The sequence below is a fragment of the Equus asinus genome, chromosome 10 (assembly GCF_041296235.1).
Source record: "Equus asinus isolate D_3611 breed Donkey chromosome 10, EquAss-T2T_v2, whole genome shotgun sequence".
NCBI classification, from domain to species: domain Eukaryota; kingdom Metazoa; phylum Chordata; class Mammalia; order Perissodactyla; family Equidae; genus Equus; species Equus asinus.
Genome location: NC_091799.1, coordinates 51,408,760 through 51,433,589, shown reverse-complemented (window position 1 = coordinate 51,433,589; position 24,830 = coordinate 51,408,760). Strand labels below are relative to the sequence as shown.

General features: G+C 55.1%; 1 protein-coding gene across 2 annotated transcripts in view; it reads left to right on the top strand.

Annotated features, from left to right (window-relative positions):
* BRD4 (bromodomain containing 4) overlaps positions 1 to 24,830 on the top strand; it is an 89,215-nt gene that overhangs the window by 57,659 nt on the left and 6,726 nt on the right. The window contains exons 3-13 of one of the 2 annotated variants that reach the window (XM_070519273.1): positions 1,176 to 1,313; positions 2,595 to 2,730; positions 4,481 to 4,770; positions 5,457 to 5,819; positions 6,679 to 6,807; positions 11,937 to 12,146; positions 12,746 to 12,945; positions 13,244 to 13,539; positions 14,596 to 14,706; positions 24,213 to 24,265; positions 24,593 to 24,761. In XM_070519273.1, the coding sequence (XP_070375374.1) occupies positions 1,176 to 1,313; positions 2,595 to 2,730; positions 4,481 to 4,770; positions 5,457 to 5,819; positions 6,679 to 6,807; positions 11,937 to 12,146; positions 12,746 to 12,945; positions 13,244 to 13,539; positions 14,596 to 14,706; positions 24,213 to 24,265; positions 24,593 to 24,761 (2,095 nt within the window). Of the gene's footprint in view, positions 1 to 1,175; positions 1,314 to 2,594; positions 2,731 to 4,480; positions 4,771 to 5,456; positions 5,820 to 6,678; positions 6,808 to 11,936; positions 12,147 to 12,745; positions 12,946 to 13,243; positions 13,540 to 14,595; positions 14,707 to 24,212; positions 24,266 to 24,391; positions 24,762 to 24,830 lie in introns of both variants that reach the window. The other variant, XM_044779339.2, reaches the window with a different exon arrangement.

Below are 24,830 nucleotides of genomic sequence, written 5' to 3'. Positions count from 1 at the left end.
GGAGCCTCAGAGAATGTGATTCTCAGTGGAGATGATGGGCTGCAGGCAGGGCGACCTGCCTGATCTATCCTCCAATTCCTCCTGTGGTTGTTTTTAAAAATAAAACATTTGGCTTTAGAATAGGTTTAGATTTAGAGAAAAGCTGTGATGAGAGTAGAGTTTGATTTGAAGGACTTTGGGACATCTGCACCTGTCCTCTGTCTCCTGTTTGGCACTTACAGAGGAAGATCTGGAAGTTTGGGAGTGGGTCTGCTGGATTTTTTTATTTATTTATTTTTTTAAAGATTGGCATCTGAGCTAACGTCTGTTGCCAGTCTTTTTTTCCTCCTCCTTCTCCCCGAAGCCCCCCAGTACATAGTTGTGTGATGTAGTTGTGGTCCTTCTGGTTGTCCTGGGTGGGATGCCACTGCAGCGTGGCCTGAGGATCGGTGCCCTGTCTGCACCCAGGATCCGAAGCAGCAAAGCCATAGGCTGCTGAAGCGGAGCGCACGAACCCAACCACTCGGCAACGGGACTGGCCACTGGATTTCTTTTTACTGAGGATTGTGGAGGCTATCTGGATTCCTCACTTGGCACTTAACCTGGGTAGTTATTCACCTGTATCCAGATAGTAGTGGGTCCTTGGTAATAGCCTGTATGCAAGTAAAAGACATGGAAGTCTGCCGGACTTGACTGAAGGTGGAGGCTTCTGCTCTGTGACAGGGAGCGAGGGATCAAGTTGTTACGGGTGAGCTCAAATGTTGGTTCCATCAGATTTTGGATTTTGTGGTCATGTAAAATTTCAAATGGTGGGTTGTTTTACTGGATAAGAACCGCTTTTTTAAAGGCGGTATGCTTTCCCCATTATTTATTAAAAATGAAAGGATATGTTAACATAGGAAAAAAAAACCCATAGATCTCAGTAAAGGCAACCTGTTCTCAGATAGGGCAGTTGGTAAATTTGCGCATTTTCCCTCCAAATTGCCACTAGCATTTAGGAATCCTTCCCTGATCCACTTTATCTCTGGGTTCCCCTTGAGATGGCTCACTGACGCTGTGGAAGAGGAGCTTCGGTCTCTACTGTGGCTCTGGCCTGTGTGCCTGTGGAGTGACCTGGAGTGAGATCTGCAGGCCCACCTATGAGTACCACATGGCTGTGGAGGTGACACTGGCATTTTGCTCTCTCTGCTCTCCAGGATTACTATAAGATCATTAAAACGCCTATGGATATGGGAACAATAAAGAAGCGCTTGGAAAACAACTATTACTGGAATGCTCAGGAATGTATCCAGGATTTCAACACTATGTTTACAAATTGTTACATCTACAACAAGGTGCGATGTGGGGGCAGGTGCCCTGGGGCAAGGGGAGGAAAAGGCGAGAATGCCTGGAGCCCCAGGCAGGGGCTGGGAGTGAGTGGGATTGGAGTCTGACGGGAGGAGGAGAGGGGGCAGAGGTAATAGGACCTGTGGTTTTGCCTGTGGCAGGGTCTGTTTGTTTCTTGGGGAGAAGGGTGCTGGCCGTGTTTTACCTCCAAGCCATCCTTGTTAGCTTGAAGCATGTGCTTTTGATGCCCTTGGGATTTTGGTTCTTGAGCATGTCTCACAGAGAAGATGTGAGAAGGACAGTGATGACTCATTAAAAAGTCTGGGTGATGTGAATTGTCAGGAAGGAGCCTACTAAAATGTAGTTGTGTAAAGATGTGCTCAGACAGAAACCTTGATGTGATGCTTGATGCATCTGGAACTGTGGACATGACCATTGACAACTTGTGGCCATAGAATCAAGTGTCCCCAATCTCACATGAAGGTCCGAAGATGACTTCTTAAGCCAGTAGCCAAACCTTTGAGCTCAGCTTTGCCACGAAGCTGGATCATTTGTTTACAGTGCATACCACAGATGTGATTAAAATCAGCCTTTTCAAATAGAACAGCCCTGGAGGGAAACCATACAGAGCTCAGCTTTTGACCCCTGCTGGTGTAATGGGTGAAATTGGCCTGAAAGGGATGGAGAGGTGAATTTCTTGAAGTTTACCATGTCTTTTAAAGTTTCAGCTCTTACCACTAGGTTTAAGTGAAGTTTGGCACAAACAAGATTCTCAGTTTAGAGCTAAGTGGGAACAGCATGTTACAGATGAAGCAACAGAGTGGGGACCCATCAGGCAGTGCAAGATGGGCATTTCCCATAGCCCCGGTGAGCTGCCTTGGAGGTATGCTGGGGGACACCATCGGAGTCCTGCTAACGTAGCTGTGGCGAAAAGTATGTGTACTTGAGTACTTCTAGTGGAGTTGAATTGTGTCAATGGAGGGCCCCTGTCCGTGATTGGCAGAGCTTGTTAGATGCTTAAGGTATTAAGGATGGTTTCTCAGATGAGCCAGAGCTTAAAAACTAGAGAGGGAAGTGCTGGCTCACATATCTGCAGGCACGTGAGCTTCCATGATGCCTCGTAGTGTAACTGTGTTGTGGCCCTTTGGAGTTCAGATCTAGGAAGGACCCTGAATACGATGCTTCATGCTTTAGGGCAGAGAGTGGCTGGCATGGGGTGGGCAGCTCTTGCTCTGTCTAGAAGGTGGGGAGGGCTTTCCAAGCCTCATCCCATGTGTCTCCTCTTCCAGCCTGGAGATGACATAGTCTTAATGGCAGAAGCTCTGGAGAAGCTCTTCTTGCAAAAAATCAATGAACTGCCCACAGAAGAAACCGAGATCATGATAGTCCAGGCAAAAGGAAGAGGACGTGGGAGGAAAGAAGCAGGTAGGGTGCCTCCAGTGCCCCCAGCACTGTTGGCCCCACACTGAAATAGCAAGGACATTGGCTTTTTTTCTCCCCAGTGTTTGCCCCTTCCCAAGTTCAGTGAAGTGCTAGGAGTGCTGGGAAGACAGCTGCGTTGTACGCTGGCTGTCGTGTTGTTCTTTGGATATGATGGGGCCCCGTTCAATGCTGGACCTGCCCCAGAGAGTCACATGACTGTGTGACCATTCCCCCAACGTAGAAATAATTGGGCCCACCTTTTTTGATGGACTTCGGTTACAAAGGATGTATAACTTTTTCAAAGCATTTTTAAGTTATTTGAATTCTTCACCCCACCAGGGCCTTAGATAGTCTTTGCTTTTCCATTTTAATAAGATTTTATTTTTTCCTTTTTCTCCCCAAAGCCCCCCGGTACATAGTTGTGTATTCTTCGTTGTGGGTTCTTCTAGTTGTGGCATGTGGGACGCCGCCTCAGCGTGGTCTGATGAGCAGTGCCATGTCCGTGCCCAGGACTCGAACCGACGAAACAATGGGCCGCCTGCAGCGGAGCGCGCGAACTTAACCACTCGGCCACGGGGCCAGCCCCTGCTTTTCCATTTTAGAGAAAAGAAACTAATCTAACCAAAGATAGTCTAAACTAATATCCTGACCCTAGAGCCTTGAGGTTTATTGGAGTTACCTGAATGCGCTTGTATCTCAGCTGTGCCTGCTTTTTGATGCCCAGTCTTCTGAAGTCCAACCCTCCTTGTCTAACTCAGCACCACCCCATACCTCCCAGCCAACACAGGATTCCGAAGGCCAGCTGGTAGGGAGTAGCCCGCTCATGAAATGTTTCTGTCTAGGAAGAGCTCTAACAGCTGCCCTGTGCATCTTGCCATTCACGGCTCTGTGCTGCAGAATGGCCGTGGCGGGAGGTGGCTGTGTTGTGAGTTGTTCGCTTCTCTAAGGAGCAGGCTTTCCACCTGACTTCCCACCCTGCTCAGAAGTGGTGGCTTCATGAGAGCAAAGGGGGTCAGCTGGATCCCCTGCAGTGCTGAGGTTAGCCAAGCAGAGCTAGTCTCCAGGGTCACCCCTTAACCGCAGAACCTGCCGAGAGGCATCCACTATCCATCTGTAGGTCCAAGGAGCCCTGCCCTCACTCCCTGGGACCAGGGCTTTGGTCTGCCCATGGGGCAGTTGTGTGTTCGTGCTCACCCACATAGCTGCAAGGGGGCAGTCTGAGTTGGTCACGAAGAGTTGTCCAGCCTCCCCCCATGGCTCAGGGAGGTGGGGGCTCGCCAGTTTCCAGAGACCTTGGCCAGAGCTGCTGAGGCCAGCCTCTTGCCAGAAGCACTTACTCAGAAGGCAGCGCTTCTGGGAATGAGGACAGATCTTCCTGAAAGCATCAGGGAACATTTTTTTGCTCTCCATCCACACAGTCCTGGTGCTGACTCTCAGCATGTATTTCTGCTCCTTCAGCTTAGGCTCCCATGCTTGTGAAGGGGTCTTGGTGCCCGAGTTGAGACTTGCAGCCAGGACACCCCAGGAAGCTGTCTTGTATTCCAATGCAGTGAGCTGCTACTCTCAGAGCCCCCAGGCAGTTGGACAGATTTGGTCGAGGTCTGGGGTATTTGGGGTGTTCTGTCGCTTAGGCAAATAGTTCTGGTGACACTGTGTGCCATGCCCATGCAGATGGGTGCTCGTCATCCCCACAAGGTCAGCTAGCATGTGTCAGACATGGGATCTAACTACCTGTCGTTTTTATGATTGATAGGGACAGCAAAACCTGGCGTCTCTACGGTACCAAACACAACGCAAGCATCGACTCCTCCACAGACTCAGACCCCTCAGCAGAACCCTCCGCCCGTGCAGGCCACACCTCACCCCTTTCCCGTGGTCACCCCAGACCTCATTGTCCAGACCCCTGTCATGACAGTGGTGCCTCCCCAGCCACTGCAGACACCCCCACCGGTGCCTCCCCAGCCACCGCCCCCACCCACGCCAGCCCCCCAGCCCATCCAGAGCCACCCGCCCATCATTGCGGCTACCCCACAGCCTGTGAAGGTGAGCATCCCGTGCGTGTGTGTGGCTCAGCCTGGCCGCTGGTGGGCTCCTTCCCCCCCCTCGGCCAGCCTCCACCCTCGTCCAAGCTGTGAGGCTTGCAGGAGCCAGTCACCTGTCCTTGCCAGTGCTTCATGGAGAGCCTAGCCGGACTCCCAGGACACTTGTGGTGTTTTTGGAGGCACTGTGCTGTGTTTGAATCAGCACAGCCTAGAAGCTGCTGCCCTGCTGACTCCCAGATCCCACAATCGAGTCATCTCCCAGGGGCTGCTGCCCCGCCTGCTGTTAAGTTAGACTCTGTGTTTGCAGGCGCTTATCTGCACAGTCTACACTGGGCCTCTGGTGGGCACCAAGTGACAAGGCTTGGCTCTGGGAGGAGAGTTCTGTGGCGTGAAGTAGGAAACTGCGCCAGGAGGTTTCTTCGGCCTCTGGGGAGTAGATCCCACACACAGCTGTGTGCTTTCTCCTGCTACTGGCAGGGTCGTGTCCTAGTTGCAGAGCAGAGTGGCGGGACAGGGTCTCAACGTCCCCAGTTCTTCACCCATGGGATTATCTTTGGGGCATTGTTCCCCATAAGTGTTGGGATCCTAGAAAGGATCTGGCTTCACGAGTGCCCCTGAGGGTGAGGCCGCTGTGCCGGCTACCACCTCTGACCTTGCCTGTCTCACCTATGTCTGTGCTCCCGGCAGACAAAAAAGGGGGTTAAGAGGAAAGCAGACACCACCACCCCCACCACCATCGACCCTATTCATGAGCCGCCCTCGTTGCCCCCGGAGCCCAAGACCACCAAGCTGGGTCCCCGGCGGGAGAGCAGCCGGCCTGTGAAGCCCCCAAAGAAGGACGTGCCTGACTCACAGCAGCACCCAGCGCCGGACAAGAGCAGCAAGGTCTCAGAGCAGCTCAAGTGCTGCAGCGGCATCCTCAAAGAGATGTTCGCCAAGAAACACGCAGCTTACGCCTGGCCTTTCTACAAGCCAGTGGACGTGGAGGCACTGGGCCTGCACGACTACTGCGACATCATCAAGCACCCCATGGACATGAGCACAATCAAGGTGAGCAGACACGCCCCTGGCGCTCGGGTGGGGCTCCCTGGGACAGGGAAGGGCAAAACCTCCGAGGCCTGTCCAAGAGGAGGGCCCAGACCTGGGGCTCCTGGGCACTGGGCCCTTGTAGCTGTCTGGACTTCTCTCTGCAACCCAAAGAAGCCCAGCGCCCCCTGCTGGGAATTGTCGGGGACATCCTCTGAGACAGTGTGGTGATTTTGGTCACAGAAAGCAGAGCCCACAGGCACCTTTCACACAGCAGGTGCTCCAGGAGAGTTTGGGGGTTGGTGACTTTGCCAGGCTCTGTGTCACGGAGAGAGCCTTGATGTCTGCTTGTGGTAGAAGGCACACGACAGGTGCTGGCGTTTTTGTTGTAGTACTTTGAGGCCTTTTTGGTTTTGTTTATTTTGAACTTTTTTTGGATTTTTCTTCTTGTGGGAGTGGAGTGAGCCTGTCCAAACACGGGACAGGCAGAGCAAGGGACAGTGCTGTATTCCTCTGGACTAGTGTCCTGTTCTCTGTCACTAAGACAGATGTCTGCCATGTCAGAACTTTACCTAGCCCCATCTTTATGGTTCTGGCTTAAGGTCTGCCTCTGTGGATTCTGTATCCACTTGCCCCCTTGCCAGTCACAGTGACCCCAGTGGGTGGGTTTGGATGTTGGCAGGGCAGATGCTACTTGCTGTTGAGTGCCTCCTTGTCCAATTGATGCTGAGAAGTAGGGTGATGGCCTCTCCCCACTGGGGTCTGGGTTAAACCCTGAGCCACTGAGAAGCCGACTTGCTCCTCCAGGTAGCCCTCCCTGCCATCGCCTCCCTGTTGGAGCAGGGGCAGACATGGCTAACCGGGAGCTGTCTTATCTTTCCAGTCTAAACTGGAGGCCCGTGAGTACCGTGATGCTCAGGAATTTGGTGCCGATGTCCGATTGATGTTCTCCAACTGCTACAAGTACAACCCTCCTGACCATGAGGTGGTGGCCATGGCCCGCAAGCTCCAGGTGAGGCTGTGGAAAACTGCAGGCACAGTGTCCTGCAGCAGAGCAGGCTGGGGCCCTGGGCGGGCTGGGCCTCTGTGGGCCTTGACAAATTGTATTTCTGTCACTTGCTTTGGTATGTTCTTTAGGAAGAGTGGACTCAAGTCAGGATTATGTGTACATTTTATGTTGGGATTATTATGGTCAAAGCAGGGTGGTTGGTTTTGGTCTTGGGCGTTTTGGGTGTGGTTTTGGGGTGTCCCACTGAAAGCCCCCTCCCCCACCTGCATTCGGTTGCCCTGCCGGAAGAGCGCGAGTGCTGTGCACGGCCTGTCTCTTCTCCAAAACAGACCTGTCTCAAGTCGGCGGGGGACACTCTTGCCAGGTAGACACTTTGTCACAGTTGTGAGCTGAAGTAACTGCTCAACTGTGGACGTTTGTTCACCAGAGTCTTGAGCCTTTGTTTGCCTTCCAGCTGCAGAGTGGCTGCTTCTAGATATTCCCTGTGGCCACGATGCCCTAATGGGTGGGACTGGTGGCCCCTTCAAGTTGGTCCCGGGGGCTGCACGCTGTAGAGGGCACACATGGGTGGAAGGGAGGGGGCAGGTTGCAGCATAAATGTGTGAACTAACTTCACTTTTATTTTTTTTTAAAAAAAGGAAAAATATGTACCTGATTTCAACAGTGGTTGTCTTTGGGTAGAAAGATCAGAGGTTAAAAATTGTGGAGAATAAAGTCGATATCTAGACTGTTACAATCTGCTTTATTTTTTAGTTCTTTAAAATTAAACATATAATAGAAAAATGCCCAGCCCTCTTTTCCCCAAGGCCCCAGGTTGCTTCTCTTTCGGGGTCCAAGCTGCCATCACAAGGTACAGGCTCTCTGGCCAGAGCTCAGGTCCAGTCTGCACATCCCACATCTGACCCCCACCTCACAGCTCTATGGGACTCCTCACACCTGGCTTACCCAGCCCTCTGTGAAGTGCTGCCAGGGCACAGGCGAGGACCTGGAAAGCCTTTGGAGACCTGTGGGTCCCAAGTCAGAGGTCACTTGAGCCCTGCTGCCCACCTGCCTCCCAGCTCTGTTAGCTCCGCAGGTTGTCCCAGACATTCCACCGTTGCATCTCCCACATCCTCATACTGGAGCCCAGGCATGGTCTGCCCTCTTCTTCGTTTGCGTCATGTCTGGGTCAGGGGCTGCCTCTGGCTCAAAGGATGTGTCCTGAAACTCTGGGAGGAGAAAAAAGCTTTTTACTAGCATGGACCTGGCAATTGTTATTTAAACTCACACTCAGACTGGAACATTTTAATTTCTACTGCTTGTTTCTTGGTTTTGTTTTCCCAGTTTTCCTCTGGGGTGTGGGGCTCTCTTCATTTGGTGCTGTCTCTCTGTCCTCTTCAGAAAGCTGCCCTGTCACTATTTTGCTTTTCCCCTCCTTGAAGGAACTCAGGCTTTGTGATCTCACTGCAGTTCTCACACGTGGCCGCCAGGTGGCATGGTGCCCTCAAAGCTACACTGCACCTTAGACAGACCCGCCTCCCTCCGACCTGCCCTCATGAGGACTGGGGGGTAGCTTTTACTCAGATTGATGTCCATACCCTTTATTTGCCCTCATGCAAACAAGTTCTCTGCCAGCAGCAAAGATTGCTATTTTGAGCTACTTTATTTAAAAAGAAGGAAAGCATCCTTTAATATATTTTAGCTGTCTTCCTAATTTTTGTGCCTGTTTTAAGGGGTTTTTTTGCCTTTTTCTCCTTCTGGGAAGTGGCATGAGCATATCCAAACATAAGGTTTACCCATAGCAAGGCCACACAGCGGCTTCTTCCTCAGCGCTGACTCCAGACACCAGGCTGGACTGGTTGAGGTTCTCTCCCTCAAGGAGGGCCCACTTCTGGCGGGTGACTGGGTGAGCTGCTCAGCACGGGGCCGCTTCTGCCCCAGCCTGCTTTGCCCACTGCAGGGTGCATCCCCATGTTACTGAAGGGAACGTGCCAGGAGGGGGGTGGGGGTGTTTCTGCTTCAGTGGCAGAGTTGACAGGGCGGATTCCCTGTGTGGGCTTCTTGTCTGGAAGGCAGTGTTTGTGGCATTTTTCGCTTTGTTTTTCTTCTCTCTCTCAGCTCTCCAGGATCAGCATGGCTCACGTGGCTCGATTCCCCAGCAGGAATGGGGAAAGACAAAGTCCCAGCCTTTGTTTGCCTTTGTAAGAGGTGTTGGGACCTACTCTCTTAATTAGGCTGTGCGCAAGGACTAGGATTTACCTGGGAAGTGATATAGACAAGGATCCACTTTGTTTTCCTCTTCTAGACTCTGAATTCTGGGCCTTTTGAAAATGCACATCCTGTCACCAGGAGCCTCTGGGCCTCAGGGTTTCCTCAGGAGCCCAAGAGTGGCTTGGGCTGAGGTCCGCCAACCCAGCTGGTGGGCCCAGAGTTGCTCGTGGTACTGCCTTCTATGCTCTGTTTTGAAATGAATAATTCAGGAAGTTTGGTAGCCATGTGGATTACCAGCATTTTATTTTATTTTATTTTGTTTTTTGAGGAAAAGGTGCAAATTCAAGGTGGTATACGATTGGTTTTACATGAAGGAAAAATTAAACTGAAAGATGTGTTGGGATCCTGCGGTAGATCCCAGAGGCAGGAAGCTGTCAAGGGGGTGTGTGTGTCTTCCACTCACGGCTGCATCCTCAGCACCTGGCACCTAGTGGGCCTGCCACTGCCTGCATTCCAGCCCCCTCTTCCCAGCCTCAGCACCCTTGGTGTTGCCACACCCCATAGCAGTGTCCAGGCTTGGCCGAGGAGGGGCTAACGGGGCCATACTTCCCTCGAGGGTCTCCAGCTGCAATGGCTTCAGGTTGTTTCACCTGAGGGGAGAGTCTGGGCACTGTGACCTTCCAGTACTTGAGCATCTCTTTTGCTCAAGGGGTTGAGGGGCATGCCTCCTCTACAAATCTGATGCAGCCTGGAGTACGTGACCCTGGTCGGCATTCTAGTGAGAGGAGATACTTGCTGTGAAACCGGTGTGGTTTGCTGATGCAAAGATTCACAGTGTGACCCAGATTGTTGGAGTGGGGTGGAGCTGACCCCACTTATCTGGAGACACTGCCGGCCTTAGTGTAGGAGGCCCTTAGGGAGTGGACAGAGGCGTCAGGGTGAGTTGTCCGTCCCCTGTCCCCACCCCCTCCCCAATGCCATTTTCGCAACAGCTACGGCCTGTTGGGGAGGGACAGGGATGTCCCTGTGGCAAGGGTAGTGCTGTCTGGCAGCTGGCAGGGGAGGCTGGCCGCACAGACAAGTGGCATGAGACAGCTTCTGCTTGGCAAAGGGTCACCTCCCAGCAGCGCCAAGTGCTTGGCCTGATGCCGCCTCAGGCACACTTCTCTAACGTGCTCCCTGCTTTTGGCAGCAGACCTGTCTCTGCCGGATGCTCGTACGGGTCAGTTGGGAACCTGAATCTGCCCACATCCAGGGTGCCGTAGGCAGGGAGGGCCTTGCTCACTGCCCCAGCGGGGCCTCTGCCTGGTGTGAAGCCCCGTTCTCCATGGCAGCCTGGGCAGTAATGGTCTCTGGTCGTGTGCCGTCTGCCCCCTCCCCAGTGTGTCTTTTCTTTTGCCCTCAGACCTGCTCCAGTATTTCCTTCTGAATAAATTAGAAAGGTTATTGGTCTTACTACTTCACAGCAGAGTCCAGGCAGATGCCTTGCCGGGAGGAGGAGCTGCCTCAGAAAAGGCTGCACAGGGCCATTGAGGGAGTACAGGGGACAGCACCATAGTTGTGTGGGATGCCTGCCCTGCTGCCCAGGTCGCCCTTTCTCTCCCAGGTCCCTAGAGGAGGGGAAACCTGAAGCTGTTTCCAGAGACATCAGGAGGGGCTTCTAGGTCCGGCTCTATCAAACGTGCCCCATTTTGAAACGGCAGCCCTGGAGCTCGACACCACGTCCCTCCTGGGCTGCGCTGCTCTCTGAAGCATGCTCCTTCATTGGGGAAAGCCCCTTCCATTGACTGGCTTATACCAGGCTTAAAGCAGATCCCAACATCCTGCTGGAAAGCCAGCTTTGTTCCTTCTGCTGCTATCCTTTGTCCTGAGTCGTCCTTGGATTTATGATGATGGAGCCCCTCGGGTGGGGAAGGATCTGCCAGCTGGCTAGCTAGGCGGCACACAGCTGGACCCCTAGATGCCCAGGCAAGGCTGCTGCCCCCTAGCTCTGTGACCCCACACAGTTCCATCAATTCCTGGATCTTAGAGTTGGAAAGTCTCAGAGTCTTCGGGGGCGGGATCCTGGGCTCTATAACCCCGTGATCTCTGCTTGGGTTGCTTGTACCTCACAAGGCTAGCTCCCTTCTTTAGCCTGTCCACAGTACTGCCGTATCTGCTGTCCTGTACCTTTCTCACCTTGCTTTGCATGCCTTGGAGACATCTTAGCTAGTGGCGTGGCTCTGCTCAGTTATGTGCCCCAGAGATGATCTGAGGAGTGGGGAGGCAGACAGAGACAACATGCCCACTACAGCAGAGGCTTGGCCTCCTCACTGGCCGCAGGTTCTGTGCCAGGCTCATTCCTATGGCAGGGCCTTTGCATGTGCTGTTTCCTCTGCCTGGGCACTCTTTAAAACTCCCTGTGGGATTGTGAACCATAAGTGGGCAGAAGCTCCTGTTCTGTTCACTTTTGTATCCCAGTGCCAGCCCTGGCATCCAGAAGATTCCCTCAGGATGTACTGAGCGAGCACTGACCTGATGGGAGCCTCAGGGCACTCTTTCTGTGGGTCCTCCCCTTGGCCCACCATCTATTGAGGATCCCCACACTGACATCCTCAGTGGCTGGCTGCCTCCTCTGACCTGGGTCAGCTGGCCTTATGTGGGTGTCTCTCCCAGGGATTGGGTGCCAGGCCGTGTCAGGAGCACCTTTCTCTTCAGGGTGAGACTTGACAGGAGTGTTAGAAGAGCTGTCAGGGGGGCCCTAAGTGGCCCCTCTCCTTTGTGGCAGGGAAGGGATCACCGTAGGCCCAACCCTCTTTGAGCTTCCTGCTTGCTTTCTCTCAAGTTGACCCCAGCAGCTAGTGAGGCTGGGGTGATGCTGGGCACAGCTCAGGCCCCCTGCCCACATGCCTGGGCACCCTACAGCCCTCATGGGCACGGCTTCCCCCCACCCCCCCCCCCAGGATGTGTTCGAGATGCGTTTTGCCAAGATGCCAGACGAGCCCGAGGAGCCTGTGGTGGCTGTGTCCTCCCCCGCAGTGCCACCCCCCACCAAGGTTGCAGCCCCGCCTTCATCTAGTGACAGCAGCAGTGATAGCTCCTCGGACAGTGACAGCTCAACTGATGACTCTGAGGAGGAGCGAGCGCAGCGGCTGGCCGAGCTCCAGGAGCAGGTGAGGGCACAGGCAGCTGCATTCCCAGTCCTCCCAGAATCCCTTGGGCTGGGGCTGTCTCCCCATAGATCTCCACGAGATGGTTTTGGCTCTGAGTTCAGCAGGAGCAGAATTCCCACTGGTTCCCTTGTGCTAGGTCATGTGCACACTGTGGGTATGGAGGTAGGGAGGCATGGCTGGTCTCTGGGCAGAGGCGAGGCTTCTGGATCCTTCCAGTTTCCAGAAGGAAGGGGCTGAGGCGGGGTGTCTGTCTCTCCTGGGGCTGCATGGTTGCTCTTCTGCCTACAAGCTGGCCATCAGGTCCTCAGTGCCCAGTGTGTCTGCTGCACTCTTACCTGGCCTCCTAGGGATCTTCCTCCTGGGCCCAGGATGGCCTTGGGGCTCAGCATCTGACGGCTTAGAGGGCTCCTCTGGCAAGGAAGACACTGGGCACCCTTGGAGTCCAGGGCCTGGGTGTGCATGGGCACTTTGGCAGTCTGATGAGATGGCAGGTCTTGGAGCTGAGGCCTAGCTCCCTCCCCTGCCTCCCTTGTCCACGTCCTGGCAGTCCACGCAGAGCCCAGGGTGACAGGCGCATGTCCTGCCTGTCTGCTCCCCAGCTTAAGGCCGTGCACGAGCAGCTCGCAGCCCTCTCGCAGCCCCAGCAGAACAAACCAAAGAAAAAAGAGAAAGACAAGAAGGAAAAGAAAAAAGAAAAGCACAAAAAGAAAGAGGAAGTGGAGGAGAGTAAGAAAAGTAAAGCCAAGGAGCTGCCTCCCAAAAAAACCAAGAAGAACAACAGCGGCAGCAGCAACGTGAGGTCTGTGCCCCCTGAGAACACCCGGGTGGGCCCCTGCCTGCCACGCTGGGTTGAGAGGCTGCCTCTCAGCCCTTTTCTCTCGTGAGACTTCTGCTCACTGTGTTTGGCGCGGGAGGGAGGATAGCAGGTAGTGTGGTACACGCAGTGAGGACAGGCCACAGCAATGCCCCTGGGATGGCGTTGCCAGTGTCCCCAGTTTCCTCTGAAGACTAGCCAGGTGGACTGTGGAAGCCCCCCAAGCTGCACATGGGGGATGGGCATCCGGGTTCCTGATGGTGTCTGCCTTGTCCCTTCATAGCAAGAAGGAGCCGGCACCCACAAAGAGCAAGCCTCCTCCTGCGTACGAGTCGGAGGAGGAGGAGAAGTGCAAGCCCATGTCGTATGAGGAGAAGCGGCAGCTCAGCCTGGACATCAACAAGCTCCCCGGCGAGAAGCTGGGCCGCGTGGTGCACATTATCCAGTCACGGGAGCCCTCGCTCAAAAACTCCAACCCCGATGAGATCGAGATCGACTTCGAGACCCTGAAGCCATCTACCCTGCGGGAACTGGAGCGCTATGTCACCTCCTGTTTACGGAAGAAAAGGAAACCTCAAGGTGCCCTTGGGCTCTTGGGCGGGGTAGGGTGTTCCCAGTCCCAGCTGAGGGGGTTTGCTGGACAGGTGGATGGAGCAGTTCCTCCTGCCCTTCCCTTAGCGAAGGCCTCCCTGGGCACCCTCAGAAGTTTGCCTTCCAGGCTCAGCTGTCCCCATCTGTGGGCTCTTTTCCAGTCATAAAGCCTGTCTCCTAGACATAGAAACCTCTGGAGGGTTGTGACATCACACTCAATCCTGGGCTGTCGGTTCCTTTCTCAACCACTCTGGCTGATGGCCGTCTGGGGCCCCACCTGCACCTTGGTGTCCTGAGTCTTGCTCTAAGCAGCAGCAGCTTTCATCCTTAGCTGCCTGTGGTGGAGTCCTGCCCCAAAGCCATCCCTGCCTCTTTGGGGCCTCTGGGGGGTGAGGCCAAGAAGAAGGGCCTTAGGTGAGCACTGCGCCTACATGCTGTCCTTCACCAGCTCCATGTAGTCCCCTTTTTGCGACAGTCTTCCAAGCAGCCCTTCCGTGTTATAAACGCCTTGTCTTGGCTTCTAGCTTCTGCCTTAAGACCAGTAGGACACAGGATCCACATCAGAGTGTGGCTCACAGCCTTTGTCCCAGCCCATAATGGCTCCTGGGGGCCTGGGGCTCTTTCCTTGTCTTACTTTTTCTCTGGCTGTCCTGTCCCCTTTGGGTCCTCTTCATCCACTGCCAGAAAAGTTACTGAGAGAGTCCAAGCCCAGTAGTTCTTTGTGTTAGGGAATTCCATTCTGCCTGGTCTCTTAATCCTTGATGAACACTGCAGAGGATCTGAAAGATTGGAGGGGCCTTGAAATTCCAGCATGAGCCAGGTTTTTGGCTGTTGTGCAGTAAGCTAAGCACCTTACTGCTGGGAAATGTGGCCCCGTTGGGTCTGGGACAATTGCAGCTGGCTGTTCGGAGCAGCCCTGTGACTCACGGGGCGTAGACTGACTCCCCACTGGCCCTTCCTCCCGGCAGTTGGGGTTTGCCTGTGGCTAACATAAGCGTTCTGGGTCGGGTCCTGCCTGATGCAGTCCCTGTTGCTTTATTGTAGCCGAGAAAGTTGACGTGATTGCCGGCTCCTCCAAGATGAAGGGCTTCTCGTCCTCGGAGTCTGAGAGCACCAGCGAGTCCAGCTCCTCTGATAGCGAAGACTCTGAAACAGGTTAGGCATCTTCCTTAGCATCTTGTCACACTCCTGCCTGTGCTCGGCACTGCTTAGTCCTGTGTCCAGGCTGCTAGAGACTGGAGATGGCAGTCGTAAGAACTTGCTGAGCCCTCCATCTGTCCGTCTACCCCACCATCATGTTAATCCTCTAACTGTGGTGGTGGGTAGCCCTGCAGCCTTTCCCCGCCCTTGTCTGGGGGTAGGATGAGTGGCCAAGGGTGGTGGCATGGATCTTAGCGTGACCCTCTCCAGCCCCACAGTCTTCCTGCATCCCAGTCGCATGCCGTGCGGCCTTTCTAGGTGATATGCTTCGGCAGGTGTGGAGCAGCCTGCTCTTGGCCCTGACGCCCCCCGGGCTCAGGGCACTGCCACTCTCCCCAGAGTGTGCTCACTGTTGTGTTGGCTGCCCCTAACTCTGCATGCACTTGGACATGCGTGTCCTGTGCCTCTAATAGTCTCTTCTCTCCATGCTCCATGGGCCTGCATATTTGACCCCCGTGCCCTGGCAGAGCCCATTACCCATCTGGGCAGCAGCTTTAGCTTGGAATGTGGGGGCAGGTGGAGATTCTGGGAGCTGCACAGTGGTGGGGAGCAGGGCCTTTCCTCCAGATGTGCATTTTCCTGATCGTTCTCAGGGGAACAGATGCTCACACTGACCCAGAGGAGAGGCTAGGAAAAAAGCCTGACCACAAGCCCTTGCTGTGAGGTGGAGCTGACATTTCTGTCTCGAGGAGTAGGATGGCCCCTGGGCAGGTCTCCTTCCATCAGCCGAGCAGACTTTCTGCAGACTGCCAAGAGGTCGCCCCAGGCCTCAGGCGTGCCACTGCAGGCAGGCTGCCCCCTTGCATATCCACAGTGGGAGGTGTGTGTGTGGGCAGCAGAGACTCTGGCATGTTCTTTCATGGACCTGTCCTGTGTCTCATATTTTATTCTAACTGGACATAAACGATAAGTTCCACTTAATCAGTTCCTGTAAATAGTGTGACCTGGTGATACTGTGGAAGTTTGAGGATCACTTAGAGCAGCTGGAAGAGATGCTGCTCCATGGCATGTGCTCACACAGGTCCTCATGTAGGCTCAGCTGCCTCAGTCCAGGGGCCTCAGGCCTTGTCTCTGTTCCTCTTCCCTTTTACAGTGAGGGCACCAGGCTTCCCCGGTGAGAGTGGGCTCGTCTTGGAGTGGGTAGGGCTTCTCCAGAACTCCCAATGCTCTGGACTACCTCGTTTGCAATGAGATGAAGTTCATTAAGCTGTGTTCTGCATCTGTTGAGTTTCTGGTGTGGACAGAGAGGCTGCTGTGGGCAGTTTGCTGGATGGAGGCCTCTTTTTTTCTTTTTTTTTTTTTTGGGAGGAAGATTAGTCCTGAGCTAACTACTGCCAATCCTCCTCTTTTTGCTCAGGAAGACTGGCCCTGAGCTAACATCCATGCCCATTTTCCTCTACTTTATACATGGGACGCCTGCCAAGCCATGCGGTGCCCTGTCCACACCCAGGATCCAAACCGGCAAACCCCAGGCCGCCAAGAAGTGGAATGTGCGGTGTCACCCGGCCGGCCCCTGGATGGAGGCCTCTTCACCATCCTTTGCTCTTTTTTCTTTCTTCCTAACCACCACTCCCCCTTGGCTTTTTTATCCATCAGCCAGCAGAGGGCACCACGCCCCTGCCTGCCCAGGAAGGGCAGGGCCCACCGCCCTCAGCAGGGTGAGTGGCTGTGTTCTCCTGCCCAGTGAGCATCCCTGCTGGCTGCTGACTTCTCCTTTTTGGTGCTAGCTGCGCCTTGGGTTTACCTGTGCACTGGGGTCTTGCACCTCCTGCATTTTCTAGCAGGCTGCTTCTGCTAGGGGGTTTGTAGCCTTTTCTGCTAAGGATCTGAGCGACTGAAAGAAAACCCCACAGGCTGAAATTGGCAGGGGACTTGACTATTAAAATACAGCATGGCCAAGGGGGCACTGCTGTGGCTCTTTGGGGCTGTGACCATCACGTCCTCATGTCCTGATTGTGAGTCTGTGACTTTGTCCTTTGTCACTGGCCCCCAGGCTCCTCTCCAGGGTACATTTGTGCCAGGCAGGAATGCTCATGGCCTCCTCAGTGCCCTGCATCTCGCCTGCTCTGGAGCAGCCATGACAGCATTTCCAGCTCTCTGCTGCTGCTGTGATTTTTTTCTTTATTTTTTCACATTTTTTTCCCTCTTTTAAAGAAAGTGGAAAGATTGTGCAATGAGTAATCTGAGAGTCCTGGGAACAGCTGTCCTGGCAGGAAGGAGGGTGAGATTTACAGTCTTGGAGTTGCTGGCCTGCAGGCTCCCAGGCTCCAGCTCTCTGGCCTTGGCGGCTCGCTCGGCTGCCTCCAGCTCCTCCCTCTTCCCAAGCGCCCTCTCCACCTTGAGTTTTGTGAGGCTCCCTTTTGTCTTAGTGGTCCTGGCTTTTCCTTCACCGTCTGTGTGTACTGGAGATCTCTGTCATGGGCCAGCTGGGTGCTTCTGCTCTGGGGAGGGACCCACTCTGTGAGTTTGTGCTCTCTGGGTCTCAAGGCAGGAGCCTGTGCCCCTGCACCACTGAGTGTGATGGCCATCCATCACCCCATCCTGAACAGGAAACTGCACTAGCTTCCTGGGCGCCTCCTCCACATCTGCTCATGCTGGGTCCGGGGAGCCAGGGGGCCCTGGTGTCTGTGTCCAATTATAGGCGATTCTGCCTTGGAGGGATGAGGAAGGGTGGGCGGCACTGAAGGTATTTCCCTTGGACTTTTGGGGCTTAATTGTTTTGCCCTCCATGTTCTTGTGTTTCCATTTGGATTGGAGCCGGAATTCCTGAAAGGGACTATTTTTGTTATTTGTACTAAGGGTCAGTTCTGCCCACGTGGCCCCGAGACATGAATCACCAAAAGAAATGGCACAGAGGCACTAAACTGGGCTAGAAGGGGAGGTATGTGGACCCCTGCTCGGGCCACAGGCTGGTCCTTGTGGCCAGGCTGCAGTTCAGGAAGGCCGTGTACCCACAGACTCTTTCCCCGTTGGGTCCCAGGCCTTATGTCATGTGTACCCGCCTGCTAGGAGCAGCAGCACTGTTTGGCCAATCCCACCACATCCTCTGTACCCAGGTATTACTTGGGGTGTGGTCTGTTGCTGATCTTCCTTTCTGGCTAAAGTCTAGATCTACTTGAGGGCTCAGTATTAGGAGGGGCAGGGTACAAGTGCCACCCTCCCACCGCCCTTAAGGCATCTGTCAACCTCGGCTAGGCAGACAGAGGCTGGTGCCCTGGTTTCCCCTTTCCACTGCCATGTCAGGTGGGCTGTGGGTAGAGCTGTGGCCTCCCTGTCCCCAGTGCTAGGATCACGTCTGCCTTGCTTGTGGGACCAGGGATGTCCCAAGACTTCTGTCCAGCTTTCACCTCATCACATTGCTGCTATCTAGCCCTTCCCAGATGTTACAGGTTGTTGGACAGTGGTAGACATAAAGCTCGTGTTCATCTCAGGAGCACCGCCTGCCCCCAGCTACCTGGGCTGGGACAGGGGTTCCAGGAGGTATGGGGTGATTCTCTTGGACTTAGACCTGGTCTCATATTTGCAGTGGGAGCACACTCCAGCTATTTTAGTCTCCTGGTTTCCTTTTCCCAGGATTGGAGCATGTGGGTGTTTCTTAGTAGCTCCGGGGGAAAAAGGAATGCTTGATGTTTTGGAAAGATTTGATCTGGAAAGTGCAGACAGAGGCCATGGGGTGTTCTTCCCAGACAACCAACCTCGGCTTCCGACCCCCAGGGCCTTTGAGGGACTCAGTTGCGGTCCCATCTTGGGGCCTGCTGCTGCCTGCTCCAAGGGTGTGAGGCTTGCTCTCAGGAAAGGGGGAAGGCCCTGCAGGGGTCGGGGTAGGAAGAGACCTGGAGGACAGAGCTGTGGCCATCTCCCTGCACCCCCAGGTGACCCCTCACATACCCACACACGCATGGGTCACAGCTGGAGTTATTCTGGGGCATTACGGAGGGCGCGCCTTGTGGAATGTGCCCTGAATGGGATGGGCGGGTTTTTCCCATGCGTGTGCTTGCAGACTATGGGAGTGCAGCGTTGGTTCCATCCGTCGCTCGAGCTGAGGCGTCTGCTCTGCTGTGTGGGTGGGAACCAGCTCCTCGCCCCTCCTCACTCAAGGGGGACCGCATTCGATTCCCTGGAAAAAGAAAGGATGACTTTCCTCCTCAGTCTGTTTTTTTAAATTTTTTTCCTTTCTTAACAGTGTGTGTAACTGATTTCTCTTTTTGTCATTTGTTTTTTGTTTCTTGGGGTTTGTAGGAATGCAGAGACCAAGCCGTTAGTGGGAGTGCTATACTCCAGAGACCCTTTCTTGTGGGGGCTTTCCTTACCTCTACCCAGGCTCTGATGAAGGGCCAGCATCACCTCCCTGAGACAGACAAGGGCAGAAGGCAGACGGAGCGGGGGGGATAAACTCAGTCCTGGGCACCTGAGGGCGCGGCACACTGGGCTGAACTGCAGGGGTGATGGCGAGTAGGACAGGCAGGGGCATCACTGGCTCGAAGACCAGTAAAGGAAGCACCAGCGTGCGCGAACTGAGGGCGCACACAGAGCTCGTTCCTGGAAGCAGTCGTTCGTCTAGAAGCACACACAGGCCCCAGGCCGGTTTTGGAGACGTCCGCGTGTGCTGGATCCGTGGCCCTTCTGAGGGGAAGGTGGGTCTGTCCCCGTCCAGGTCTGGCCAGGCAGGGCGCAGGGTTCTAGTCTCAGGCGCTGTTCTCTCGTGCCTGTCAGCACGTGGGGCACAAGAGGCTGGCTCAGTCTGCAGTTCTTCTGTTCTTGTGACTTGAACGGTACATTCCACACCATTTCTCTCACACTGGTTTCTCTCTCCCTCTATGTAGGTCCTGCCTAATCATTGGACACGGACTCTTAATAAAACGGTCTTCAGTTCCAGATTCCTTCCCAGCAAGCTATAGCTTAAGTCCATTTTCTTCTGTGAAAGGGACAGGACTCCATCGAGTTATGGAATTCCTCAGAGCCCTGGGCCTGTCCCCGGGGTGGATTAGTCATGTCCAGAGTACACGCCTAGTCCCGCCTCCGGGAAGGCTGCGTCCTGTGTAAAGACTGCCTGGCTGTCCCACCCAGCCTCCCTGGTGGCAAGTGATGACAGTCCCCTACACACGCATACGTGTGGTGCTGCTCCGTGTGCAAGGCTGCATCACAGTGTGTGTTCTCTCTTCATCCCTCCCTCTTTTTCTGGGGTTCTGGATCCTAACTGCTTCCCTCCTGGACCTTGGAATGACGTTAGCCCAGGAAAGATCTCATTCAGCCTAAGGAAGAACATTCACGTCTAGAACTTTCCCAAGTGAGGAGCAGGCTTTAGAGTTGAGGCCAGCTGGACTCGAAGGCTCAGCGGGGCTATCCCTTTGCACGCCTTCTCTCTGGTGCCCTGTGAGGCTCCAGGAGCTAGAGGCTGTCACCAGCCACAACTGACTCAGCTCCCTGGAGTCTTCCTTCCGTTTTCATTGTTCCCATTGTTGCCTGTTGGGCATTTTCCCAACTTCTTTGGCCTCTGCTCCTAAAGTCACGTAGGGAGAGTACCTCCCAGTCCCTCCCAGGTGATGAGAAGCAGGCTGCAGGAGGCAGGGGCTGGCGTGTAGTCACCTGACCTGGCCCTCCAACCCATCATCCCTGCCTCCAGTGGGATCAGGGGTGAGAAAGGGCTCTCCAGACCCGCAGTGCCGGACCCAGTCAATGGGGTGGCTGTCAGAGCTCTTGGGGCCTGCTCCAGGCACATCTCTGAGAGGCGTTGCCAGCATGAATACTCTCCTAGTCTTCATCGAATGATCCAGTCGCTGGGGTGGGGCAGGCCAGGGTGCAGCATCTAAGCCCTCTCAGAGGCACTGAATAGGCTTTTTCACTCTAAAAATAAACATCGGCCCTTTTTTGGTCATGAATCTAGCATCTCAGCAGAAAGCTGCCTGACATGAAAAGCCCCTTAAGGAACAGCATTTGCGTTTCAGGGAGCTTTTTTTCTGAAGTGTAGTTTGTGTGTACTTCTTTAAGGCCTGGCCATCTCCTGGCATCTTGGAGCCTGCCTTCTCCTGGAGCTGGAAGCAGGCTTGAGGAGGTGCAGTTCACCACCCTCAGGCCCTTGGGCACTAGCTACTGCCTGTGCGGAAACCTGGCACTCCTGCCCAGCTCCTTCGGATCTTAGGTCCAAGCTGTTGTGACTGCCCCCGATCGGCCTTGGCCTTGGGTGCCAGCCTCCCCAGAGCCTCCAGGGCCTACATGATGCTTGGCAGTTCCTAGGCTGCTCCCTGATTCTCTGGCTGGTCGACTTCCAGTCTAGCTCCATTTGCCAGACTATTTTGAGCTGCCCTTTGGCCTGTGCCTGATGTGTTTGTTCCTGGTGCAGCTCGAGTCTGGCTGGGGCCAGGGGGGCTTCATGCCCAGAGATTCCCACAGGACAGTTGAGAGGCTGCTGGCATTGTCTTTCTGGGAAGAGTCTGCCGTCTTGGAACAAATGGCGGCCTGGGTTCCCACAGTGTCGGCCTGTGTGACGTCCCACACACATGCACACAGGCTGTAGCCACAGGCCAGCTCTCCAGCATGGTCCTTGCCCCCTCATCCCTGGATCCAGTCCTTGTCTGTGGGGCTTCCCCCTGGCAGAGAACAACATCTTTAGATGTGAACTGTCACCTGTGCCTGGTGCCCCCGGAACAGAGCAGAGAGAGCAGTGCCCACTCCTTATGGGCAGCCTCCTGCGTGCGGGCAGTGGGAGACGCCAGTCGGGCCTTGACATACCAGCCAGGCTGTTGGGCCTGAGGGGCTGCTGTAGGAGGGATGGGAGGCCCAGGCATCCCCTGGCACTGAGGCTCCCTAAGTCAGTTCAGTTGAGGGGCTCTGTGCCTCTGCCCTGCCCTTACCCTCCATCCTGTCTCCTTCCTTTGAGTTGGGGGGGCGGGGGGTGTGGGAGGAATCAGTGTTTTAATCAGATTTTACAAAAACGTTTTAATTCTTTGTACAATTACCATCCTATGTAAAGATGAAATTTGTGTTGAGTTCAAGATTTTCATGGAATAAAGATCACAGAGTACTTGAGGCCATCTTCATGTAACCCTTTCTAGAGAGTTTTGTGTGGGGGTGTCTTGGGGCTGGTGTGTTGTGAAGTTGTGCACTTCCTGTCTTGTCTTCCTGCCAGTAACTCGGACACGAGGCTCAGGCTACGGGAGCCAGACGCAACTGCCCCAGGCTGCTCCAGAACCCCTTGGTCCCCACCATTGGCCGGCCCTTTAGTCTTCTGGTCCTGGGGCTCTACTGTACACCTCCCACCCTCTTCCACTCTGGGCGTGCCCCCCAGCACTTCCATGGAGCCCTGGGATACTGCCAGTGACCTTTCCAAGGCAGCCGGAGTCTGCTCCCTGGAGCCCCCAGGGCCCCATTTGCGCTTGGTCCCCACAAGTTCTCATGTGGTCATCTCCTGCTCGTGGCCTGCAGGGAGACAGCACGTGCTCGGAGCCCCTGTACCTCTTTATGGTGAAAGAAACAGTGCTTCCCCCACAGCTGCAGATGACAGGTGCTCTGGCCCTGTGCAGCCTTCTTCCCATGACACAGTGTCTTCTGGTCAGACTTTGCCCACCAGCCCCCAGCTTCACCAGCAACTACCACCACCAGCACCACCAGGCCCCCAAAGGCATGCCCAGCATGTGAGCAGCTGCCCCCGCCTCCCTCAAGCCACAGTTCTTGGTGCTGGAATCCATGCTGGGAGAGGAGCTCAACCTGGGGGGACGCCCCAGCCTTTCTCCCACTCCCTTGGCTCAATGGCCTCTGCGTTGTTCCCGTCAGCACATGCAGGGTCCCTTTGACCATCTTGGCCCTCAGCCTCCCTAATCCAGTGCTCCTCCCCCACCCACAGCTGCCAGCTGCCCCATGGGCCTGATCCTACAGATCACCCAAACTATCCCCTTTGTATGTCTCACCGCAGAGTCCCTCTCACTAGGTTTTGTATTGGACCCAGAGTCCTGAGCCCTGTATCCTGGCATCTGTAGTGTCCAAGTTTGGGAGTGGACCTATGGTTCTCATGTCCCAGGTGTCCCCCGTTCCTGCCATTTGTATGAGGACGTGTGTCTGTAGCTGCTGAGGTTTGTGTTGCTGTCTTGTCTCTTACATGGAGTGATGAGCTCTCACAGGGCATGAGGTCCCTTTTCATCCCACTTTGGTGGCGCGCTGCACCCTCAGGCTGTGTACCTCACAAGTGCTTAGCACCGCCCTCCATGAAACAGCTGTGAGCCGAGGTAGCCCTGCTTTGGGCAACACACGTGTCCTCCGACGCCAGCCGCAGAGAGCTGGCATCCTGGCAAGGATCTCCAGGTGTGCCAGGCAAAGCCATGAGATGCCTCTCTGACAGGAATCCAAAAGGCCCCGTGGGCCCCACCTCCCACCTGGTGGTTGGAGACTTGATCGTTTCCTAGCCCACAAGTGCTAGCCAGGCCTCCTCTCCTTCTCTGGGGTTTGCACCCATGGTGTTTGACGAGGGTCATGCGGCTGGCAAAAGCTCCTTAGCATAAATCTCTGGAGTGGGGCTGAGGGGGCATGCTGGCTCTTATGTGCTTCTTGCAGAGGCAGGCACACTCCAGACGTGTCCACACAGCAGCAGCAACAAGCTTTTGGCCCCTGAGGAACCAGGACCCATACTGACTTCTCCCTGCAGCACACTGTGTCCCAACACAGGGACTTCGCTGAGGCCGGTCTCCTGTGAGGAAAGGGAAGCTGGCAGGCAACTTCCTCCTCTGCTGGCCATGGCATTGAGCGCCTCGCCGTGTTGCTCCTGCTCGTCCTGAGGAGGGTGGCCAGCTAGCCTGCTGCTTTCCTTCCTTTCCTCCCTCCCCTAAATTGCTCACTCTGTGGCCTTCCCACTTGTCATTACTGTCCTTACTTGTCCCCTGGCTCTGTGGCCAGAACTTGACCCAAGCTGGCACCCTTGGTCTCTCACCCCGGCTCGCACATTTCTGCTTCCCCCAGGAGGATGAGGAGTGAGCCTCAGAGGGCATGCAGTTGGAGCCACCATGTGGCTGCTTTTTGGCTGTGTGACTGGGGGCAAGTCCCTTAACTTCTTGGAGCCTCACTGTCAAATGGACTTGATCATTTGGAGCATGACAGTTGTTCCAAGACAAAGCAGGTTGGGGTGCAGACCCTCAGGTCCCCATAGTGGCCTCTGACCAGCAAGTAGGAGGAGACATTGGGCAAGGTCTCTCTAGCTCAGCTCCCAGTGCACCGGTGTCACCCTGATGGACTTGGGGTTGCAGGGTGGCTTTTCAGGCATGGTCCCCACTAAGAAAAGCAGCTGGCAGATGAGTAGGTGTTCCCATACGTCTTTCCCTCCGCCGTGACTAACTCACATCACGGTCAGAACCTGGCCGCCCTCTCACTGTCAGTGGCCCTTCTGAACTCATCTTGTGTTTTCTCCTTGCGTTGCATCCAAGGCCAATGCACAGTCTTCTCCCCAGAGCCTCACCACCTTCTCTTTTCCTCTGCAGAGATGGCTCAGAAGACAAAAAAGAAGGGGCATCCCGGGAGGGAGCAGAAGAAGGTATGTGGTTTCAGGGGAGTCCCCCATCAGGTGAGCAGTGGCCACCTGCCTTTGTGGGCCCTGGGGCGACCCTAGGTCTGGCCTGACTGGGTTCTGTCTGCCTGATGTCAACCTGTCTGTCCACAGCACCATCACCACCACCATCAGCAGATGCAGCAGGCCCCGGCCCCCGTTCCCCAGCAGCCCTTGCCGCCGCCTCAGCAGCCCCCACCGCCTCCGCCTCCACAGCAGCAGCAGCAGCCGCCACCCCCGCCACCCCCGCCCGCCATGCCACAGCAGGCAGCCCCCACGATGAAGTCCTCACCTCCACCCTTCATTGCTGCCCAGGTGCCTGTCCTGGAGCCCCAGCTCCCAGGCAGCGTCTTTGACCCCATCGGCCACTTCTCCCAGCCCATCCTGCACCTGCCGCAGCCCGACCTGCCCCCACACCTGCCCCCACCACCTGAGCACAGCACTCCGCCTCATCTCAACCAGCACTCGGTGGTCTCTCCTCCAGGTGAGCTGGGGCTGAGCACTCTGGGCAGCCCTTGGAAGCCCACCTCAGTTGTTTTTAGCGGGGGGGGGT